At 40.8% G+C, this 21,928-nt stretch overlaps 1 protein-coding gene across 1 annotated transcript in view; it reads left to right on the top strand.

Moving 5' to 3' along the window:
- ILDR2 (immunoglobulin like domain containing receptor 2) overlaps positions 1-21,928 on the top strand; it is a 56,403-nt gene that overhangs the window by 13,517 nt on the left and 20,958 nt on the right. The window contains exons 2-4 of the mRNA XM_023207069.2: positions 3,837-4,169; positions 5,083-5,202; positions 21,839-21,895. Coding sequence (XP_023062837.1) covers positions 3,837-4,169; positions 5,083-5,202; positions 21,839-21,895 — 510 coding nt within the window. The remainder of the gene's footprint in view (positions 1-3,836; positions 4,170-5,082; positions 5,203-21,838; positions 21,896-21,928) is intronic.

Raw genomic sequence — 21,928 nt, 5'->3', positions numbered from 1 at the left:
GCATGTGTGCACACACACACAGGGTTACTCTCTACTTCTGAGTTCCAGGAGGTGCATAAGTGATGTGCAGTGAGGAGCATACCCAGGCACTGTCACTGTTGAACCCCTGATGACATATTCCAGCATTCTTGTGCAGGTTTTGCCCTATATACACTCGACATCTCACACCTTGATCTCTGTGCTTGCGTAGCTCTAGGTTTGTAACTTCACGGAAGTCAACAGACTGCTCTTGATAGCCTCAGCAACGTTAGCAGCTACATTTATTGAATGCTCACTATATACCAGGTATTATTCTAAATACTTAGGATACAATCTCACTTAACCCTCAAACAACTCCATAAGGTAGTTACTATTATTCTGGTTTTGCCAGCAAGGAAACTGAAACTCATCAGAGTTGAGTAATTTGCTTGAGGTCGTGTAGAGCCTGGATTCTTACTTAGGACTGACTACAAAATCCATGCCTTTAAGTATCATGCTATAAAAAGGCAGATGTTTCTGAGAATGTATTTTTTGTTTTTATTTTTTTGGAGCATGAGTTTATGTTTATGTAATAGAAGCTGAGAACTGACCAACCTCTATTAATAATTGATTAAGAGAGGCCAGTGGCTTGCTCAAATGGCTAATCTCGTTAACAGAGAACAGAGCTTGGAAGGTTATTCTTAGTAATTATCTAATGAACAAAACCCCAAACTTTCTCTCTAAAAAAATAAATAAATCTCACCACACCTTTGTACAGCACCCACCTGAGTGACGAAATGGTCTGTACACCAAACCCCTGCAACACACAATTTACCCATGTAATGGACCTGCACATGTACTCCTTGAACCTAAAACAAAAGTCAGAAAGGAGAAAAAAGGAAAGGCTAGGAAATGTGATTTCCCAAGCAGTGCCAGAATAGCAGTGGAGCAGAAAAGAAGTGTGGTCAAGCACACAGCCTTGTATGGGAATGGTGCCTGTGAGTGGTTATCCAGCCTCAACCACTGCTAATTGAAGTCATTTCACCTCACTTCTTCCCATTTTTATTACCTGAAAAATTGGGGTGTAACTAAGGATTTGAAGAATAATTACAAGGTTAAAAAATGCACTAGAATTTAAGGAGAAACTATAAAGAAATTGATTTTCCTAATCTAACTATGTAAGTGAGGGAGAAAGGAATTAGCCACATCAACATTTAGTGGTGGTGAAGGGAAGCATGGGAACTAGGGTTCTTCAGTGGGCTTCCAGATGGAATTGTTTGCCTTTTGATGGGGCTGATCTACATAATCTGAATGTAATCAAGCCTGGTGGTGATGGATGGTTATCAAGATTCAGGATGGGAGATGAGGGGAAAGGTTGGCAAGGTGAGGGAGAATTAGCATTTGAGACCTACTCTTTACCGGTCACAGTGCTCTTCTACTGAGTCTACTCTCCAAAGGTGCCCAATGAAAGAACGTTTGTTAACAACTCAGAGAGTAAGTATTATGATGCTCGTTCTATAGGTGAGGAAAATGAGTCTCCGATTGCTTAAGAAACAATCACTAGTATATGATCAGATGAGATTCAAAGCCATTCCTATTTGATGCCAACACTATTTTACTACACTTCTGACTCATTTAACTAATTTCCTCTGCAAAGTCCTAGAAATTCCCATATTAATAGCCATTCACTTGCTCATACATTTCTTCATTTATTCTGTAGGTAGCTATTGAGCACAGGGTAGGTCCAAAATGCTTTGAAATTTGATAAATCTCAAATACTCTGTTGTATTCACTTCCAGATGTTACAGAATGCAGAAACCCTTTTCCCCAGCAGGAATCAGGACCTACTTTTTCATCGTTCCTTTCACTGAATAGAGACATTGGTCTGGATGTCAGAAGATATGAGTGCAAATATGTATCTTTCCCTTGTCAAGAGTCCTTCAGTAAACAGGCATATTCGTAAATAAGTTTATGCTTTAGCTGTGGGAGTAAGTTGGCTTTGCAGAATGTCATTGTGAACACTGGCACTAATAAAGGACAGGACCCCATAGAAAGTAGTCCTTTATTGCATGTCTCTGCCCCAAGCTACTTGAAGCTGACTTAGCAGTCTCCTGGATTCAATTTGGAACTTCTTTATCATATCTTCATATTCGTTTTTTCTGCCTCTCATCATAATTCTATTTCTGCTTCTAACCTCACATCAAGCTAGAAACTCTTGACTCTCCCATTCAACTGAGAAAGTTATGTTCCCTTTGCTTGGAATTTCTGGATCTTATCATTGAGTTCATGTGGGACCTTTGCTTCTCAAACACTCCCCTGGTCTCTCATTCACTGAAATTTCTCATTCTTTCTTGGTCACCAAGCCTCAGGTTGGATCTTTTTACCACTTAAACTTCTCATCTGCTTTTTAGCCCCCCCCCCCCTTTTCCTTCTTTTGATTACCCTTCAAAGCTTTTGAACTTAGTCTACTGCATTTGATCTGAAATCCTCCATTTCTCTCAAAGACTTATTTTCCTCTTCATCTGTGTCCCCTTTGCTGGGTCACCAGCTGGAAGGGAAGTCACTTCCTCCCGAAGTGATACTTCCTGGCTTCATTGTCATTATTTATCAAATATTTGTTGAGTACCTATGGACTTCACAAGCCAGGGCAGCAAGATAAGTCTGACAGGCCTGACAGGCATGAAAAGAAATACCTGGAAGACTGTGAGAGTAAATGTCTAGAAGAAAATGCTGGGTGTACTGATAGCACAAAGGAGGAAGTGATAAACTTATTGGTCAGAGAAGACTTTACAAGAAGCCCTTGAACTAGATTTTAAAAGATGCAAAAAAGTTGCCCAAGCAACTTTGTGAGGGAAAAGCATCCCAGAAACAGGAGACATCATGTGCAAAGACCTGGAGGCGTGAAACAGGATATCCCACTGGGGAAGCTATTAGTTGTTTGATACTCTTGGAGCTTGGTGCTCAAAGAGAGGTGTTTCAAGAGGCAAGAGGTAAGGCTGAGGAGGTAAGAGGAACTAGATGCTGGAGTACCCTGCCAAGGACTTTGGGTTTTATCCTGAGGGCTATGGAGGATGAGTGAAAGGTCTTAAGAAAGAGAGCCATAACAATCAGTTTAGAAAGATCATCTGAACTGTAGCAAGAAGAGTGTACTGGATGTTGACAGATTGAAGGCAGGGAGACCAAAAGATTATTTTAATATTACAAGGAGGAAATGAAGAGATTCTAAGCAAAGGCAATAGTAATGGGGTTAAAGAGGAGGGATGAAATATTAAAGATGTTAAGAGATTAAGTTGATATGTCTTAATGCCTGACTGTATATAGGGAGTGAGGTTGTATTGGTCCACTCTCACACTGCTATAAAGAACTGTCTGAGGCTGGGTAATTTGTGAAGAAAGGATGTTTAATTGACTCACAGTTCCACGGGTTTAACAGGAAGCATGACTGAGAAGACTCAGGAAACTTACAATCATGGTGGAAGGCAAAGGGGAAGCAAGCACCTTCTTCACATGGCAGCAGGAGAGAAAGAGAGTGAAGGTGGAAGTGCCACACACTTTTAAACCATCAGATCTCATGAGAACTCACTCACTATCATGAGAACAGCACAGGGGAAACCTGCCCCCCATAATCCAGTCACCTCCCACCAGGCCCCTTCTTCCAATTTGACATGAGATTTGGGCAGGGACACAAATCCAAACTATATTAGAGGGTGTATTTCTGCACAAGGCAACCAGATAGATATTAATGCCATTAATTGTAATTGTGAAAATGAGGTTGAGGGGACACACGTTAGGGAAGTGAAGTGGAAAGGTGTGACCATGTGGTGGAAGGTGAGGTCCAGGATATGGACACTGTTTGGACATGTTTATTCTGTTTTGCAGCCATGGTCGAAGGTCTTCAGGTCACGGTGCCTGACAAGAAGAAGGTGGCCATGCTCTTCCAGCCCACTGTGCTTCGCTGCCACTTCTCAACATCCTCCCATCAGCCTGCAGTCGTGCAGTGGAAGTTCAAGTCCTACTGCCAGGATCGCATGGGAGAATCCTTGGGCATGTCCTCTACCCGGGCCCAATCTCTCAGCAAGAGAAACCTGGAATGGGACCCCTACTTGGATTGTTTAGACAGCAGGAGGACTGTTCGAGTAGTAGCTTCAAAACAGGGCTCGACTGTCACCCTGGGAGATTTCTACAGGGGCAGAGAGATCACGATTGTTCATGGTAATAATGCCCCTATTTTGAGTCTAGGAATGGGAGGGAGGTTAGTTTCATTCTTCCCTTCCCTTATGTCAGTAAGGTGATCTCCTAGCCTCTCACCCTTTCAGACCCTCAAGACTTTTATTTTATTGGAAATGGGAGCATCAAGAGACCTATCATTGCTTCAGCGGGATGGTGAGGGGGAAAAAGGTGAATCGTGTAAAATCTCTTGAAGACATACAGCTGAACTTTGGAAAGAGTCTTTCCAGAGCCCAGCATCAAGCCTCAGGAGCTTGTTTTTAGAGCTGAATTGAAACGGGTTTTAGGGGAAAAACTTCTTCAGTCAAACATCCTATACCTTGACATTAGCCTTTAGGGTCCTTTCCCAAATGTGGAAAGCAGACTCTTCGCAGGGAAAAGGGATGTACGCATACAAATAACAGAGCCAGGTAGATGCTTGACCCAAGCCCCAGGTGGCTTTGCATCAGTTCCACCCTTTCTCTTGCTCTCTAAAGCTCTGGACATCAAAAGGTCCCAAGAGTCTGATATGACCTATTTGATTATTTGAATTTTGAAGAACTCCTGTGATTTTAGCTTATTTCCAGGAGTTCAGAATAATTCTGGCATTTTCCTGGCTCTTAGGGGCCTCTGCAGGCCTGGTTCAAAGCCATCTCCTACTCCTGAAACTGGACTAGAACTAGACCGGTTTCTGGCAGGCTCTAACTGTCCTTCCTTAGAGATGCTAGTTTTTGTTATGGTTCTTTTGGTCTTGTTTGTTTGTTTTAAGCAAAACACACATCTTTCAACCACCATCCAGATAAAAAAAAAAGTACTGCAGATACCTTAGAAGGGTTCTCCCCTCCCAGCCCCCATTGTTCAATGTTTTTCTTTCAGAGGACAGAGTTTTAGGACTGAGTCCTTCTTTTTGTGATAACAGATGCAGATCTTCAAATTGGAAAGCTTATGTGGGGAGACAGCGGACTCTATTACTGTATTATCACCACCCCAGATGATCTGGAGGGGAAAAATGAGGACTCAGTGGAATTGCTGGTGTTGGGTAAGTGAAAACCACAGGTGACATTTTCATCTTAGACCGCTTGCACTTGCACTGTATCCTATCCCTCTTCTCACTTCTGCCCCTGTGTGCATTAGCAGGTTGCATACACAGTTTTATCTTTCATGCACACTCCCTTTTAGAATATGCTGTTTATGAGCAGTAGCTGTACTTATTAGGTCTTACTTCTTGAAAGCTATGACCTGCCCCCCCGCCCCCACCTTTTATCATTGTTCCGAATATTTCTTCTGCTTTCTTCGTTTTTTTTTTTCCCTTTCCACTTTCACCTTTAACCTTGATTTCTCTCTTTGTCTTGTTATATGCTAATTTTGAAGAAAATGCTAGAGGCCTTTGAAGCAAGGTAGAGATTACACAGAGATAAGAATTCACTGATGTGTCAGAACCTCTGGAGACATCAGGAATCTTTTCCCACTGGGTTATCTCCACTTAAAACAATCATAAGAAAAGATAGCTGTAAACTGGAGAGTTCAGTAATAAAAGATGCCCAATAAAAAGAGCTGCTTGGGAGATGTACTAGTGTTTAATTGGAAGCCAGATATCTTGAAACCTAAAAGTGTCCAAGTTATTCTCAAAGCAAATACATCTAATCCTTATTAATATTAATCTCCTCATAAATGAAAACTCATTACTTTTGGCTACTTTCCTTTTTTGTGGATTGGAGGAATGTCAGTGGGAGCTGACCTCTTTGTATGAAACTGAAAATTGAGCACATATTTTGTGCTCTATTAATGTTGTTTGAACAAGAAAATTAGAACATACAGAAATAAGAAAGGAAACTGCATAGTTATAGGGAAAAAGGTAGTTCAGGAGATACACTTAAAGCCATTTTTCAAAAGAAATTCCATTTTTGTAGCATCCAAGGAACCAGGTGATAGCAATTTGGAGGAATTCGTAAGGGTGCCTCCTATTAAAAGTAAATGAGGTTGAAGGTTGATTGGTACCTTATGCAAAAATTGTAGAGAAACTCAATCCCTAGGGAGAAAGTGGCAGTTGTTATTTAGGATTTTCAGTTTTAGTCTTTATCATGATTGTGTGACTTTGGCAAAATAACTATTCTGATGCCTTAACATATTTTTTATTGTTTTACTTTACAAAATTATTTTATTTGATTTTATTTTTGAGACAGAGTCTCACTCTGTTGCCCAGGCTGAAGTACAGTGGCTCAGTCTCAGCTCATTGCAACCTCTGCCTCTCAGGTTCAAGTGATTCTCATGCCTCTGAGTAGCTGGGACTATAGGCGTGTGCCACCATGCCCTTCTAATTTTTTGTAGTTTTTAGTGGAGACAGGGTTTTGCTATGTTGGCCAGGCTGGTCTCAAACTCCTGTCCTCAAGTGATCTGCCCACCCTAGCCTCCCAAAAGTGCTGGGATTATAGGTTTGAGCCACCTCTCCCACCCAGCCTCATTATATTTTGTAAATTGGATTAAGGTAATAATGGTCTGCCTTATTAGAAGGTTGACTTAATTCAAACAAAGTCTTCGGGTCCAATATATAAAGTGTAACTTGTGACTTGTAAAAGAATGGAAATATGACTGATATTCAGCAGGAAATGAAAAAGTAAAAGGCTTATATTGACATTGTAAAAGAACATAGGGAGATCAGATCTGGGATCTACTGTGACTCTGTAAATCAGAAAGGAATAAAAAGACACATTTTTGCTTAATCACAACTCTAATAGCCAAGTTTGAAGGAACAAGTGGCTCACTGAGCCCACAATTAGCTAATTGCGAACATAGTTATTTGGCCAGGGCAGCCATTTGCAGAGAAGTAATTGCCTGTGCAGGAAGAGGAGGCCAGGTAAAAACCACTTTAAATAATTTGGTCCCAGTTGTTCTGCAAACATGGGGAAATGAATAGAGTGAAAGCTTTGTCATCTGAGGACGTGTTAAAGTGTATGAAGGGCAGTCCTCTGGATCAAAACATGCAAAGCAACTTGGGCAAATATGCTATTCTCAAGGAAAAAAAGGGCCAGCAGCAGAGAGGTGAGTAAAACAGAGGTTCAGATGACAGTGGTCGCCAATTATGGGAGGAAAGATGAAGAAAAAAATATCAGTATTAACTCTAAAGGAATCATAAAGGAAAACTTACTGAGGCTGCAAATCCGAACTCGTTGCAGTAGAAGCAGCCTGTCCATGAAATAGAGACATGCTAGGGCTCTTGGTGGGAAAGAAACACATCATTCTGTTTTGTTCAACATTAGAGATGTTCAAAGCATGATAAATTTGTCACGGAAACTTTTTAGGGCAACACTAGCTGTGTACTTATTTAAAGGGGTTAGTTTGAAATCTACAAAAATTTTTCGAGTCCATAGAGCACTATATTTACTTTCCAAATACAAAATTCTGAGTCTTTTTTGTCTTCACACCTCTTTATACAGTATTTCAAAATGCTGTCACAGTTGTAAAATTTCTTATTTTGGGATTATTTCATCCTGCTGGCCTAAGTATTCTTTTTATGTGAGACCAGAAGAGCAAGCTGATTTCTGAGTTCATTCCTAAGGAGATGAAGACCTCTGTGGGAAGATAACTGGGACCCACAGTTTGCTAATTATAATGTCCATGAACCTGGTTCAGTCATTGAATTTTATATGAGGGATGATTGGAGGATTTGGTCTAGCAAAAGTGGACTTGGAACAGTGAGCATGAGAAGTGTCTCCAAATATCTGAAGTGAAATTATATAGAAGACAGAATGGAAACATACTCTGTCTGGCTAGATAAAATGGAATCAGGAGTGGAAGTTACAAAGGGAGGGAGTCTATCTCAGTGTAAAAGAAGAGCTGGAGACTTCTAACATTAACAACTGGAGACATCTAAAGATGGAATAAGTGTTCTCAGAAGTGAGTTCTATGTCCCTGGAGGTACTTATGCACAGGAAAAGGTATTCAGTTAAGTTACTTTTGAGCTTTATTTCTCTTCTAAAGTTCTTGGTTTAAAAAGCAGATGAACATGATTGATGTGACTCCCTTGATGAATAAGAAAATGACCTCCCAGGAAATCAATCCTCATGACAGAGATAAATGGAGAAACAGGTTGGTTATAAGAACATACAGGGTGATTGATGTTCATTCACAAGGAACCCGGAGGAATAAACTGTGGTCTTTTGCAGTAGGTCAGGGCTAGGAAGACTAATCCCTCAAGAGTGAAGAAAGAAACTATTGATGGTGGCTTGAAAGAGTCAACTGCTGTAGCTTTTCTTGGAGATGATCACAAAATGGGGAGCAGAAAATAGGTTGGAATTACAGAAGATTAATTAGTAAAGAAAGATGGGTTAAAGATATAAATTAGAGGCAAAGTTAAGAAGAATTTGGTTTCTTCATTATACTCAGAAACGTGAGGATGGAAACGTTGACGGAGCAAGATTGTGAAGTATCTTATATGCAAGACTAAGAAGTTTGGACTAGATTCTGAAGACTTAGGGGAACCAGTGAAGAAATCTTAACAGAGGAATCAGATTAGATCTTAGGGTCAGAACATTTATTAGCAAGCAGGGTAGGTGAAGTTTCTGTTGACCCAGTTTGGTCAGTTGTCCCCCGCTTAGCCTGTTGAGGCTGGGGCTCTTCGTGGTTACTTTATCAAGAAATAGAGAAGAATTAATTCACCTAAGTGAATTAAGACACTGTTACGTAAAAGAAGAATAGATGTGGCATGCCAAAACAACAATGTGTGTCTACCAGAGGATGCCATTACTACATCTAGCACTAATACTAATGTACACTGAAAATAAGTTGTAGTTTATAAAATTGTTCTGTAATAATCTTGTAAGGTAGGAGGGCAGGTATTATTTTCCAAATGAAAAAATTGATGTCTATGTTTTATGACTAATATCCCAGTTAAAAAAGTGTCATCGATCAAACTCAAGTATTTTGATTCCTAGCCTTATCTCCTTCCGCAATACCATACGACCTGTCTGTATGAAGAAGCTATAGAATAAGCTATGTTAAAAAAAAAAAAATGTTACTGCTTGAGGCCATGGGTAATGATTGTTACTTGCTCCAGGTTTGCTTCAGTATTTCACTTTATTTCTTAGTCAAACTGCCCATAACCATTGACCGAAGCTCTGACTTCAAAGGCATAGTTGTTATTGTCTAGATTGCATTCCTTCCCACTGAGCATGACTCACCCCTCCTTCCACTCTATACATCTGAACCATCCACAAATCACTATGGATGGCTCTTTCAGTGGTTTCAAAAATATCCAAAAACATGTGATTCACAGAAATGGGAGGACAACCACTGATTCAACATTAAACACGAAAACTATACTGAACACCCTTTAATATCTTTTTAATGATTCAGAAGGTAAAGTCATTGTGAAGCTGGAAATGCATATAGTATTTTGGTGCTTTAAGATGACAGTGACAGGTACCTTAGAAATATTTAGACAGTCATTTGGGATCATAGGGCCATACCAGCAGTCACAGAAGATGGGAGTGTCCAGAAATCTGCCATTCAAGATTAGAAATTTGTCTAGGATCAACGGTAAGGACAGGCTGTTTATAATCTGGAACCATGCCACTGTTTGGATAGGAATAAAGTTCCCTGGGGCATCTCCAGCTGGCAGGCAAAGGACTTCACCATTTCAGGAAGGCTCAAACAGGGAAGTTATTTTAAAATCTAAAAGCAGCTTTCCTTGTTCTTATGTCTTTCGATGTACAATCTGAGGGCTTGACCCCTTCTTTCTGATGTCCTATGTGGTAACTTGTTTTTTAAAGACCTTTAATTAGAAAAAGGGGAAAAAGGCCTGGGAGGAAATGTGACTGGATGAACACCCCTGCCTGTGGGCCAAGAATAGAATAAGAGGATATGAGGGAAGGGGTGTTTAGATTCACCCTAAGGAAGACGTTCGTAATGGTAAATAACAGTTTTTGGAAACTATGGATGGTTGAGGGAAATTATAAGAAACTCCTTCTCTGATGAACTTTTAATATGGAACAGGTTATCTTGTTGGTGATATGATAAACAAGATGGTTTTTCAGAATACTTTCTGTGATTTTGACTTTATTTAAAAGATCCACAGATGGCAGAATTAATTCTCTATTGAGGGTGATACCTCAAATACTGCTGTTTTGTGTTATTTTAATATCGTTTCTGTGTTAGAAAAAAAGATACATGCTTATTGTAAAATTTTCAAACAAAACAGAAAAGTATAAAAGAAAGTTATCTCCTAAAGATCTCACTATCCAAAGCTAACTGTTGTATTTTTCAGAACTCTTTTAGTGTAAGGGATAGAGGCTCAAACTGGCTTAGGGGAACTCTGGTAACAGATCATTTGATTTAGGTAACAGATAAATCCAGGGGTATTCCTAGCTTCAAGCATGGCTGAGTCCTGGGTTTCAGATTATGTGTTAAAGAATCTCTGTCTCCTTATCTCCATCTCCTGGCTCTGCACTGTCTATGTTAGCATCATTTTCAGGCAGGATCTTTCTGCATGGGGCAGAGATGACGGTCCCCAGCAGATCCACCCTTCCATGGTCTTTAGCACCTTCTATCTCAAGAGGATAAAGTGCTTCTTTCCCCATAGCTTCAGTAAAAGTCCTGTTGTTGGTGGTGGCCTTTGTGTGAGAGGACTGTACTATACCAACCCCAACTGAACCCTATGAACTGAAGGGAAAAAGGAAAAAGAGTAACTTCCTAAAAAAAACTCTGGCAATTTGTTTCCAAATGAAGAAAAGAATGTCAGGCAGGCAGATAACAAACATTAACGTTTTGGGAAATTCATCCATTTGTGCTTCTTTATGGTCCAAATGCAATGCTAATCCAGGAGGCCAGAAATAGGTATGCTCCCAGCAGGTCCTTGTGAGTAGGCGCTCATTTGGGATTGATTCTTCCCCACGAATGTAAGGCCACAGAATTGCCTTTGTTTTCCTGTCACGCTCCTGTTTTTTCTTCTATCCCTTCCTGTGATTTAACCAGAAGTACAGTTATATTACGTAGACAAGTGGTAAAGGAATGGGCAGGTGTGTGTGTGTGTATGTATGTATATATATATGATCAAATTACAGTACTGTGCCTGAAATTGTTATTCTGCTTTAAAATAAACTTCTCTGTCAACTAGTATTAAAAAGCCATTAATAACCTAATATAAAATCAGTCATTTCTTGGGAGGGGACGTCTCAGAATTCGCGATTGACTTTAGGGATGTTTGATGGGAGTGTGTGTCTTAAGGCTATGCAGAAATGTCCCCACACCCGCCCCTGTGTTACTGCTGCCTCAGTTTGAATCCTGTCCACCCCCCACCCCTCTGACTTCAGTTCAGTCTCTTCAGAAAGGCTACTTGTTGCCAATGCTTCCCCTCCCTCCTTCTCCTCCTCTTTGCCAGCCCCAGCCTGGTGCTGCTAACCAAGGAGATTTGAAGATTAAAAGGGCCTCAGCTCCCAGAGTTCCCATGGCAACAGCCTCCTTGGAGGTCTTTGTTGCCTGCTAAAACTTTGATCTCTGAGAGTGGCTGCTGCTGTTTCTTTCTAAGATTTACAAACAGAGGAAGAGGGAAAAAGAATTGGGGGAGAAGGAAGAAAAAGTTTACTCCTGGCAGAAGGGAGAAAAGAAATTAATTACAGAGCCACACTTTCGCCATAAATTTGGAGGCTACTTCTTTGGAACATCTTTTGACTTGAGCTGTGCCTATATTTTCATTTGTAAACTCAATTATGCATCAGATATGCTTCAGATTATGCATCAGTAGGGTTTATTACCCCAAAGAAAGCAGAATCATCCTTTCTATCATCAGCAGACACCTGTGCCTTCAGGTGTCCAGAACAGCTGAAATAACTCCATAGTTTCCCATGAGAGACAGAAAACAAATGAGTAGTGGTTTTTCAGGCCTCAGCCCCACTGCCTTTTCTCCCAGCATTCTCTCCTAGCTTTGGCCTGCTCTGCCCTGAGCTTAGCTAGATGCCCCTGCTGGTCTTGTTTTTAAAAAGAACCAGAAAAAAAAAAAAAAAATGCATTGAAGGGATGGAGGAGAGGGAAAAGCCAGAAAAGTTAGCCAAATGTCAGCTAGAATCTGATTCTGGTTAATGACTACCAATAACCTTCATTCTATTGAATGAAGAGTGGCGTAGGGCTTGTGGTTCCTTCAGAGATGTGAGATCATGCCTTTCATTCTTTGCAAGAAGCTTCCTTTGGCCTTCAGACCTTTCTACTCCATAATCTCAACTTTGCTCTTTGATAGGCACCATGGAGATGGAGTGGAGTCAGCTTTGCTTCAATTATGATTTGTATTTAAATTATGATTTTAAAAAATGATTATGTTTTGCATATTATATCCCTAGCACAGTGAGGATACAAAATAAAGAAATGACAGTGTCTTGTCTCTATAAAAATTACTGTCTTCTGGTGAAGATAAAAGGTATATTTCTGAAGCAGTTAGAGAACAATACAAGAAAATATTAAAGCTGTATTTGGATATTAAATATGTGGGCCATTGATTCTCAAGAAGGGGCATTTTGCCTTTCCAGGAGATGTTTGACAACGTCTGGAGACAATTTTTGGTTGTCACAACTTATGGGATGCTGTGGCATCTAGTGGGTGGAGACTAGGGAGGCTGCTAAGCATTCTACAAAATGCAGGACAGCTCTCCCATTCCCCAAAGGAATTATCTGGCTCCACATAGAAATAGTGGTGAGGCTGTGAAGATGATCTTGACCAAAGGTCTCTCTGGATGTTGGATAAAGTCCACTGTGAACAGCAGAAGCTTCGGGGACAGGCAGCCCTGGACTCAGTGCAGTAATATGAACTTGGACAAGTCAATGTCTATGAGCATGGGTTTCCTTAGCGGAATAAATGGGGAGGGGTAATAAGATTTACATGAAAGACCTATTGTGAAGATTAAATGCACAAAGAACTTAGTAAATGTTAGCTCCCTTCTCCCACCCCTTACCACTCCCCACACCACATCACCAGCGTGTCATCCCTAATCTGAGGGAACCCTCTTTAGGGAATTCTACATTTGGGGACGCCTGCTAAAGAGCTGATTTTCCCTTAGCGCATTCCACGGGCAGAGGCTTTAATGGCTATCTGTGAATTGGCAATCCTATTGCTAATAGATTCACATTTTCTCAATGACATCTGTACTGTGTTTTGCCAGTGGTGACCCTAATCAGCCCAGTGGAAATCTTCCTGCGAGTGGATTTGAAAGCATTCTGTCTCAGCATGCTATCTTTTGGTTGCTGTTGGAAGCCCCCATATCTCAGTGGATGACCCTTAGTTAATTGCAGGGTGTTTACTGCCTAATGTAAATACAAGGATTAGGTCACACAGCCCAGGCCATTTGATGAAGTCTGGAGGGGTCTGAAGAACACTGAACTTGGATTAGAATCTGGGTGGGCTTGGGAAGACTTTAGATAGGGTGACTTTACAACTTATCATCCAAACTAGGATACTCTTGAGAATGAAAAGGGGGGACTTAATTTCTGGCAAGACAACAGGCATAAACCGGAACTGTCTAGGCAAACTGGTATGATGGTCGCGCATCTTTAGCTGCTGACCACCTTGAAGGGTCTCCCATAGATTGAAGAGAACAGAAAATCCAGAGGGCTGGAGGGGAAATTAGTGTTGGCTCACCTCCACCTGCGGAACCCTGCTGCTAGCTGGCATTTCGTTCCTGGGGACCTATGTATGTGCACATACATCTCCATTCATCTACATACTTGAATCGAGCAAAGGGGCCCAGCAAAGAGATAGGGGGTTGACGTAATAGTTGTTTTCTGAAAAATTTGCCCTAAGATTTTTGAACCGTAAATGACGTCGGTCGCGGCCGTTCACTGCCCTGTGTTAAGAGAACAAATGCGGTCTTGCAGGCGCTATTTCCCCTTCCCTAAGCCCCCAGCCACCCCAGTCGCGCCCACCGCCCCCTCCTCGCAGCCTTTATTCCGCCTCACTATTTTTGCTTCACTTGTTGCTCATCACTGTGGGAGGAAACTTCCTCGGCCTTCAATTAGCGCGCATTCCTGGCGGCCCGCGGTTGCTGTGGTTACCACGGGCAGGAGCCGGAGCAGCTGGGTCAGCTGTATTGTAGTCGGGTGGACCCGCGCGGGCCGAGCGGGGGAGGAAACGGGGGCGGGGGGCAGGCGCGAGAGTGGGTGGCACCAAGAAATCGGCTCAGCCCCTGGAAAGAAAGAATGGCAGCTCTTGAAAGCCGGGCAGGAGACAGTCGTCCCATTTTTCTCCAAAGCCAGCTGCCGCTATTCAGGCGTGCAGGTTTGCGTTCACACGGGGGCTGTGCCTCCGACTTTGCTGAATTGGCTTCCCATGAGAAGATCTGGGAAAGGCCCCATGGCCAACCCCTTCACACTAAGGGGGCTGGCCACGGAGGAAAGGGCAGGAACTCTGACAGTTTGAGACGTACCAAGTGTGTGCCCCTCTGTGTCTGCCTGAGACCGCCAGGGCCTTTTTTGGTTAAAGAAAGTGGCCATTCTTGCTATCTTTATATCTGTGGTAGTCTGATGGATGGAGCACGGTGACTTCAAGACACTATGCTGGGCTCCAAGAAACTCACTTTCCCCCTTCCATGACATCCCACACTCCTCCACGGCGTTTTAAAGTCAATCTAGCAGTCTTCTGCATTTCACCTCAGGCCAAGTCGACCATGTTATATTTCTAATAATCATTTGTATTTAGTCGGTCTCTGGGGGTGGAGGTTGAATCACTATAGCACTTTGTGAAGTCAGATTACTTTGCAATCATTTTTGTTGTTTATTTGTAGAAGCATGGTGAATGCCTTTTAATTAGCTCATATTGTGTTATGATGTGTTCAGTGATCATTTTTTCCGGTTGCAACTTTAAAAGGTGCTGAGAATTTCAGTTATCTCCAACATTTCCTACATCCAAAAATTATATTTTAATTACGTAAGTAGAGCAGTAATGCCAAATACATGAACAAATTTCGGGGTCATTCACTATATATATTAGGAGACTAGAAAGCAGTTGGTGCACATTTCTAAATGAAGGATAAATGAATGTTTTGGGGTGGTGAGATATTGGGAAAAACACTGGAATTGGGGTGAGCACACCTGGTTGTTTTCCTGGCTTGATCATTAATGAATTGTGTGACATGGAGTAAGATTCTTAACCTTTCAGAGCCTCAGGTCCCTGAAACATAGGGTAGAATATGGACTAGATGACCTCTAAGATCCTTTCTGGTCATAAAATCTGATTCTAGGATTCTGTGGGAATAGAAGTCAGCTCCTTAGGCCAAGCTTGTAACTACTGCCAAAAACAAAAAACAAAAAACCAACCCCAAAGCATTTATTAACAGTTAATTGTAGATAGTCCAATACTAGTTATTTTATGGATAGAATTCAGTTTCAGAATTTTTCTCCTTTAAGACTATAATTTAAAGTGAACTAAAATGTAAAGGACACAGAAAAAGTAAACATATGAAATGCTTAAGAACATAGTTTATAAATATATATAAAAGAAAGGGAGGCTATATCCACATTTGTGATAGATAGTCATAAACTATATTTATTAAATGCATGGTTGCCATGGGAATATAGAATAAAAACTGGGATGTGTGTGCCCTTGGGAAATTTCCAATCTATTTGGGATTCCAAATAGCCATAGAAACAACTGAACACTTAAAAGCATAGCCATAGAAACATCTTTACACTTAAAAGGGCCAGAGAAAGGCATCTGTTCTCCTCAAAGACATAGGAGTGAAACATTTTGGAGGGTTAGGAGCTGACGGAACAGGGGGTGGATACAGTACATCCCTGAAAATGGATCTAGGGCATCTGAGGAAAGCTTGAAAGTGGGATGAAGCTGAGATGTGCATTAAACATAGGGAGAAGAGGGGAACCACACGGAGCTGGGGAAGAAAGGCATTCCTCACTGTCCTGAACAGAAAGTTCATCTGTATAGTGTATTGACAAACCCTAGGAGGACTCCAGCTTAGTAAGTTTAAAGAAATGGAGATAACTCTGCTGTCAGCAGTGGTGTCATAAAGATAAAGGAAATGTTATACTTCCTTTTCCTAAGTTCCAATGCATTAAACAATGTGTTGTCAAGTGATTAAGTAAGCAGGTTCTGAAAACAAGTTTGTCCTAAATCCTGAACTTCTGTACCTTCCATTGCAACTTTGGAGGCTTGGAAATGATTAGACCTTGGATTTAAGTTTTAAGAGTGGAGACCAAAACAGTCTTTTTGGCTGAAATTTTTATGTGTATTGTATCTCTGTAATGACTTCCTCAAAAATACACTAGGCTGGTGATTCTCAGCTCCTTGGTGTGGGGTAAGGTGGTGCTTCTGTCTCCTTAGATAGCAAGATGGCATTTGGGGATATTCCAGTGACTGGAGAATGCTCCTGGCATTCTTCCCTGAGTTCAGAAGTGCTAAACATTCTGCAGTATATAGAATAATGCTGCATGAAGAAATGAATAGTTCTTTCATATTTTCATTAAAAGCCTATTTCCACCCGAGGTTGATAAAGTCACTATAATGAGCAGCAAATCAGAAGTCCAGCTAGAAACCCTGCTTACTGAACAAAGGGATTTGCTACTGGAAACACTTCAAGTTCCTGATGGGTGGGTGAGGTGCCTCCTCATGCTGGGCTTCTGGAGATGCCAAGCATAGAGCATAGTCCCTGCTCCGGAGGGGTTTCCGTCTTGCTAGTGGAGGCACATGTAAAAGTAAAGGCCCACTGCAGCCACGAGGTAAGTGCTTTAGTGCAGGCATGTGCAGTGGTCCTAGGGAGCATGGATGAGGAAGCACCTTCTTAGTGCAGCATTCTTACAGGACTCTGTCAGAACATATCTCAGTCTTGTGTACTGTATGTGGTAAGGAATTGAACAAAGCAGTTCAAATGCTTATCTGAGCAAAGAAAGTAAGTAAAGTTTGCTTTGAGGGGGCTAACCTACCAAGAAAAAGGTGTAAGAAAAACTTGGGGAAATGCCACTAGGACATGATTTGTTGTGAAATGTGCAAAGATAATGTTCTGAGTAGAAGTGGAAAACCAGGCAAGGACTAGGTCTCTAGGGAAAGGCCCCATGACCCAGACAGAACCTGATGTCAAAAATGCAAAGAGGGCTGATGAACATTAATTTGGTGGGAAGATTTAATAGGTCTTGCGGCACAGAAGCAGATAACTAAAGCTGAGTTCTGTCTGGGCTAGACTGTGAGCCTCTCAAGTGTCTCAAGGGAACACCTGTTGTCCCCTGTGTCTCCACCTAGCTAAATATAAATTTCACTGTTGAATGAATGAATGATGAATGAATAAATGAGGGACATTCCAACCGCGAGCTGGTTTGCAGGAATGTGTACAAAGAGTTCAGTTGAGGATAACTTCAGCAGTGGCAGTGGCAGAAAACAACTGAAATGGGGAATTTTATAGGTAAGATAGGTAAGTTATTTTATTCACAATGCATGTTTCTACCCTGATTATTTAATCCAAAGTGTGTGAATGTGATAGTGTTTGTGACAGTATGATATGAAACTGGCACTTGTGTGTGTGCATGTATAAAGTATTAGTATGCCTGATTCGTTTGGTCTATTCATGTGGAAATTTCTTAAAAGTAATGGATTCTGCAAGGTTTGGGGAAAACTGTTGGAGTGCTTACATAAAAACTGTATTCTCCACTGATAGTTTGAGCTGTGCTTTGAAAAGAGTAAATGTGGCCTTCTATTTGCAGGGGTTGCTTTCCATCCTTTCCTCAGACATTAAAGTGACTTGTAATTGCCACTCTTAAACAGAATCCTGGAAGAATGATAGTGATTCACAAGTGTTGGTAAAGTGCTGCTGAAATCTGGGATGTATTTACTGCAATTGTTTAGACTCTCTAAGATCAGGCCTTCATTGATTATGATAGAAGAAAAGATAAAGCATTTCTAACTAGCAATAGCATTTCTTAAGAACTGTTAGGGAAGAAGCTGGAAGTGGAATATTTTCAGAAATACAAGATTCCAGCATAAATCCACTTTAAAAAATGCCTTTAGCTCCAATAAAATATAAGTAATGGTGTAAAACTATAGAGCTTTTCACCGTCTCTGCTGTTGACATGATATATTGGTATTGTCTGCTCTCCCAAAATTCCTACTATGTTTTGAATTCTGAAGATATTTAATTTCGCCCACTTTACTGCACATACCACCTATACTACCCTGCGGCTAACACTACACAGGTGCATTATGGGAAGCCTTCACCTTCTGAAGCATCAGCTGTTGACTGTTGCTTCAGGGAGAATGAGAAGCCTGATGTATGTCTTCCTGTTGGAGTGACAAGCTTTGTGAATCACCTGTCCATATGTCTGATACACCCTTTCCTTATTTTAATTTTTTCAATTATAAAAGTAAAAAAGTCTAAAGTAAAAAATAATGCAAGTTCCTTCATTGTTCTTCCATGATGTCCATTCTAGCTCCCTAGAAGTAAGAAAGGCTAGCAATTTGGTGTGTAATACTATTGTTTCCAATTTTAATTTGAACATAGGTGACTAGATCTTGTATTTACTATCATTCTGTGTGTGGAAGTAATGTTAGAATACCCTCAAGGTAACCTAAACAGCCTATGGGAAAATGTAGCTTTGTGTTTTACCATCCCATAAATTTATCTGTGTGTGTATACCCTTCAGAGGTTGCAAACTCATGATTTCTGGGCTCTATACAGCCTGCAGACATATTGTCTATGGCTCACCCAGTGTTTTAAAAATAATTGGTTGCCAACATTTGAAAATCAAGATATTTCACATAAAATCTGGGGCCTGGAAAATATTGAAAAATAGGATGATCTGAAACACTGAAGACACATTTCTGTGGGGCCACAAGTGGCTAGGGGTGACTAGTAGCAGCCTCCTAATAACGTCTCTAGCTACTCCCTGTTGTATTACATCTGGCCAGCTGTACTCATTTGTATTACCTGCTGGTCCCCATAGACATTTGAGTTTTTAACTCCAATCACTGAGTATCAGATTTGGGTACTAAAAGTTATGTAAGTAGAATGACCATATAATTAATTGTCCAAACTAAAATGCTTTGAGAGTAAAAAGGGGTGCTATTAAAAATTACACCTGGACCACAGGCATAATCCACAACTGTCCTAGACAAACTAAGATAGATGGTCTTTCTGTTTATAAACTACTCTATTCAACCCCTTCATTTTACTAATGAAAAAACTGAGACCCTGAAAGGGAAAGTAATTTGCCTGTAGTAATCACCAAGTGAGGTAATGATAAAGTTGCCCTAAGTACTCTGACTCCCAGTCTACTGCTTTTTCCAATATAACATGCTCTATATAATATGTATGAGCACCACATCCTCCTTGAATGTATGGATTTTTATAGTTAATTATCACAGTCAGTTTGCTGTGAGAGCCCACAAATTGGTAGCTTATATCATCAATGACATTTCTATCATGAATTTAAGTAATGATTTGGACCATAGCATATCCAGAGATGTTTAAAACATTGGTAGTCTTGAGAAGTGGAGAGTAAACACTAATAAAGTTTCTGATTTTACAAGATACACCAAGATATATATTTACAAGTGCTAATTATGCAGATTGAAAAAAACACAAAAACCCACCATCAAGTATGTATCTGATAACTGGATTTTTAAAAATCAGTATGTATTGACTTCTTGGTCATTGATTATTGCCTGGCCTTTAAGAAATCTCCAGGAGCCCAAATTGCCAAATCGTTGACTAGCTGTTTATTCCCTTGTTGAGTTTTCAAGAGATATTTTTATAGAGAACACTCAGAGGAGACCAATGCATGCTGTCTCTTAATGACTTTCTCAAACTTTGGCCCCAAATCTGTACTAGTTTCCTACCCTAGGGAACTGCGTAAGCCTTAGGGGCACCTCTTAGTCTTTTATGAAGGCTTAGGTCAAAGACTAACCTGAGAAGACACCTTTTTCCAATGTCCCACTTGACTCCTACTTGTCCTTCCAAGAGACCTTGCCAGCAGCGGAGCCATCTTACCATGTCAGCTGCATGAGATGGAGGACAGAAAAAAGGTAGTTGTATTTGCCAAAGCCAAAAGCAGAGTTGGCCTAAGTCACCCATCCCATACTTCCTTATCTTGGAATATACTCTGGTCCCCACTATTTTTTTAAACATGGGACCATCACCCACATAGACTAGGACACATGTTACCACACTGGCCTTGTAGAGTTGAGGAGAGCCAAGAAAAAGTGAGCAAAGACCCCTCTACTCCACTCACTAAATCTTGCCCCAGCTCCAAAATACTCCCCTAGTGTCCTGGAGGAGCCCCTTTTTCTTTGACCTTTGTCAGAGCTTCTTTTCTGTGGGTGGCTTGATAGAGGAAGGGACAAGTGACCAACCATGACTTTAGATTTAAAATATGAACCACACACATGAGTAACCTTTTCTCTAATGCACCTCAACAAACTTTAATATGAAGGAGTTGTTTTCTAAATGAGCCATATCTATATGCATGAAACAGATTGCCAGAGCCGTGCTGTCCAATAGCAACATGTGTCTACTATGTCCTTGAAATGGCAATATTTTGGCGATAGTCACATAAGCTAAAAATAGTATCACATTAATTTCCTTTGTTTCTTTTTACTTTTTATTGTACTTCCTAGAAAAGCTAAAATTATCCACATTGCTTGCATTATATTTCTGTTGGATGGTGCTGTTCTAGAGGTATATGTCAGGTACCTAAATGAAGCAGAATTTAGTTGCATGTTTAGGTGCTACAGTGACATTTTACCATCATCACAAGTCTGAAAGGAGGGAAATTTGCTAGTTGTTTACAATACTACTAGTTTATTAGCAAGGCTTCAGTGTGGTAGAGATATAATGTCAGGGGAAGAAGTTCATAACAGGACTTCACCTTGATATGAGAACATGATGAAAGCATTCATCATGTCTTTCTGTAAATCAGTCTAGTTTTAAAATGGACTAATCTGCTCCCTTATGTCTTCCAGCCTCTTGTTTCCTGCACAGCTCTTTGCTTCCCAGAGCCCCTGAGGGGCACCTGTTCCAACTCCAGCTTTTAAGTTTCTCTGCCATATTATGCAGAAGGCACTTGGGTCCATATAATGCCAGCTGTGGGTGCCATATGGAAAAGCCATACCATCTACATATGTACAGTGTATTTCAGAAGCCAGAAGGAGTGTAGAGGAATGTGTAACTGATCTAGTTTTATCTTTCCCTTGCCTATGAAAATTTTAATCATTGAAATATCTTTAGGCCACAAATAGAATCATGTAGTGAGATAATTCTGAGTTAAAACCAAATATGTACTTTTGTTTTTATATGGACATAGGACTGTGTATGGATGTATGAAAATGTAGATTGAACATTTGGATACAGACGGGCTTGACTTTCCAATGAAGTGTATGGGAGACGGATGTATAAATGAATGGAGATAGTGTATGTCAGTCTGCTCAAGCAGAGATTTCCTCCTCCTATAAATAGTTGGAGAGAAAGTTCTGTTTCTGCTTCCGCTTAGTTTAGGTGCAGAGTTCACTTAGATGGCTGCCAAAGATTGAGAGAGAAAGTCATTCTCTTGTCTCAGCCTAGCTTTGGTGATGTGCTTCTCATACCACAAAGAGCATGCACTAATGGCCCCACGTATGGATGGTACCAACTGGAACCAGGCGTTAGGCTATGTTTTCCTTTGGAATAACCACTTTCCTTCTTCTTTTCCTTCCACTTCTTCTAGGCAGGACAGGGCTGCTTGCTGATCTCTTGCCCAGTTTTGCTGTGGAGATTATGCCAGGTATTCAGTCATTTAACTCTTTATTTGCTTGAT

The sequence above is a fragment of the Piliocolobus tephrosceles genome, chromosome 1, assembly GCF_002776525.5.
Source record: "Piliocolobus tephrosceles isolate RC106 chromosome 1, ASM277652v3, whole genome shotgun sequence".
Taxonomy (NCBI): domain Eukaryota; kingdom Metazoa; phylum Chordata; class Mammalia; order Primates; family Cercopithecidae; genus Piliocolobus; species Piliocolobus tephrosceles.
This window is presented reverse-complemented; position numbering and strand designations above follow the sequence as displayed.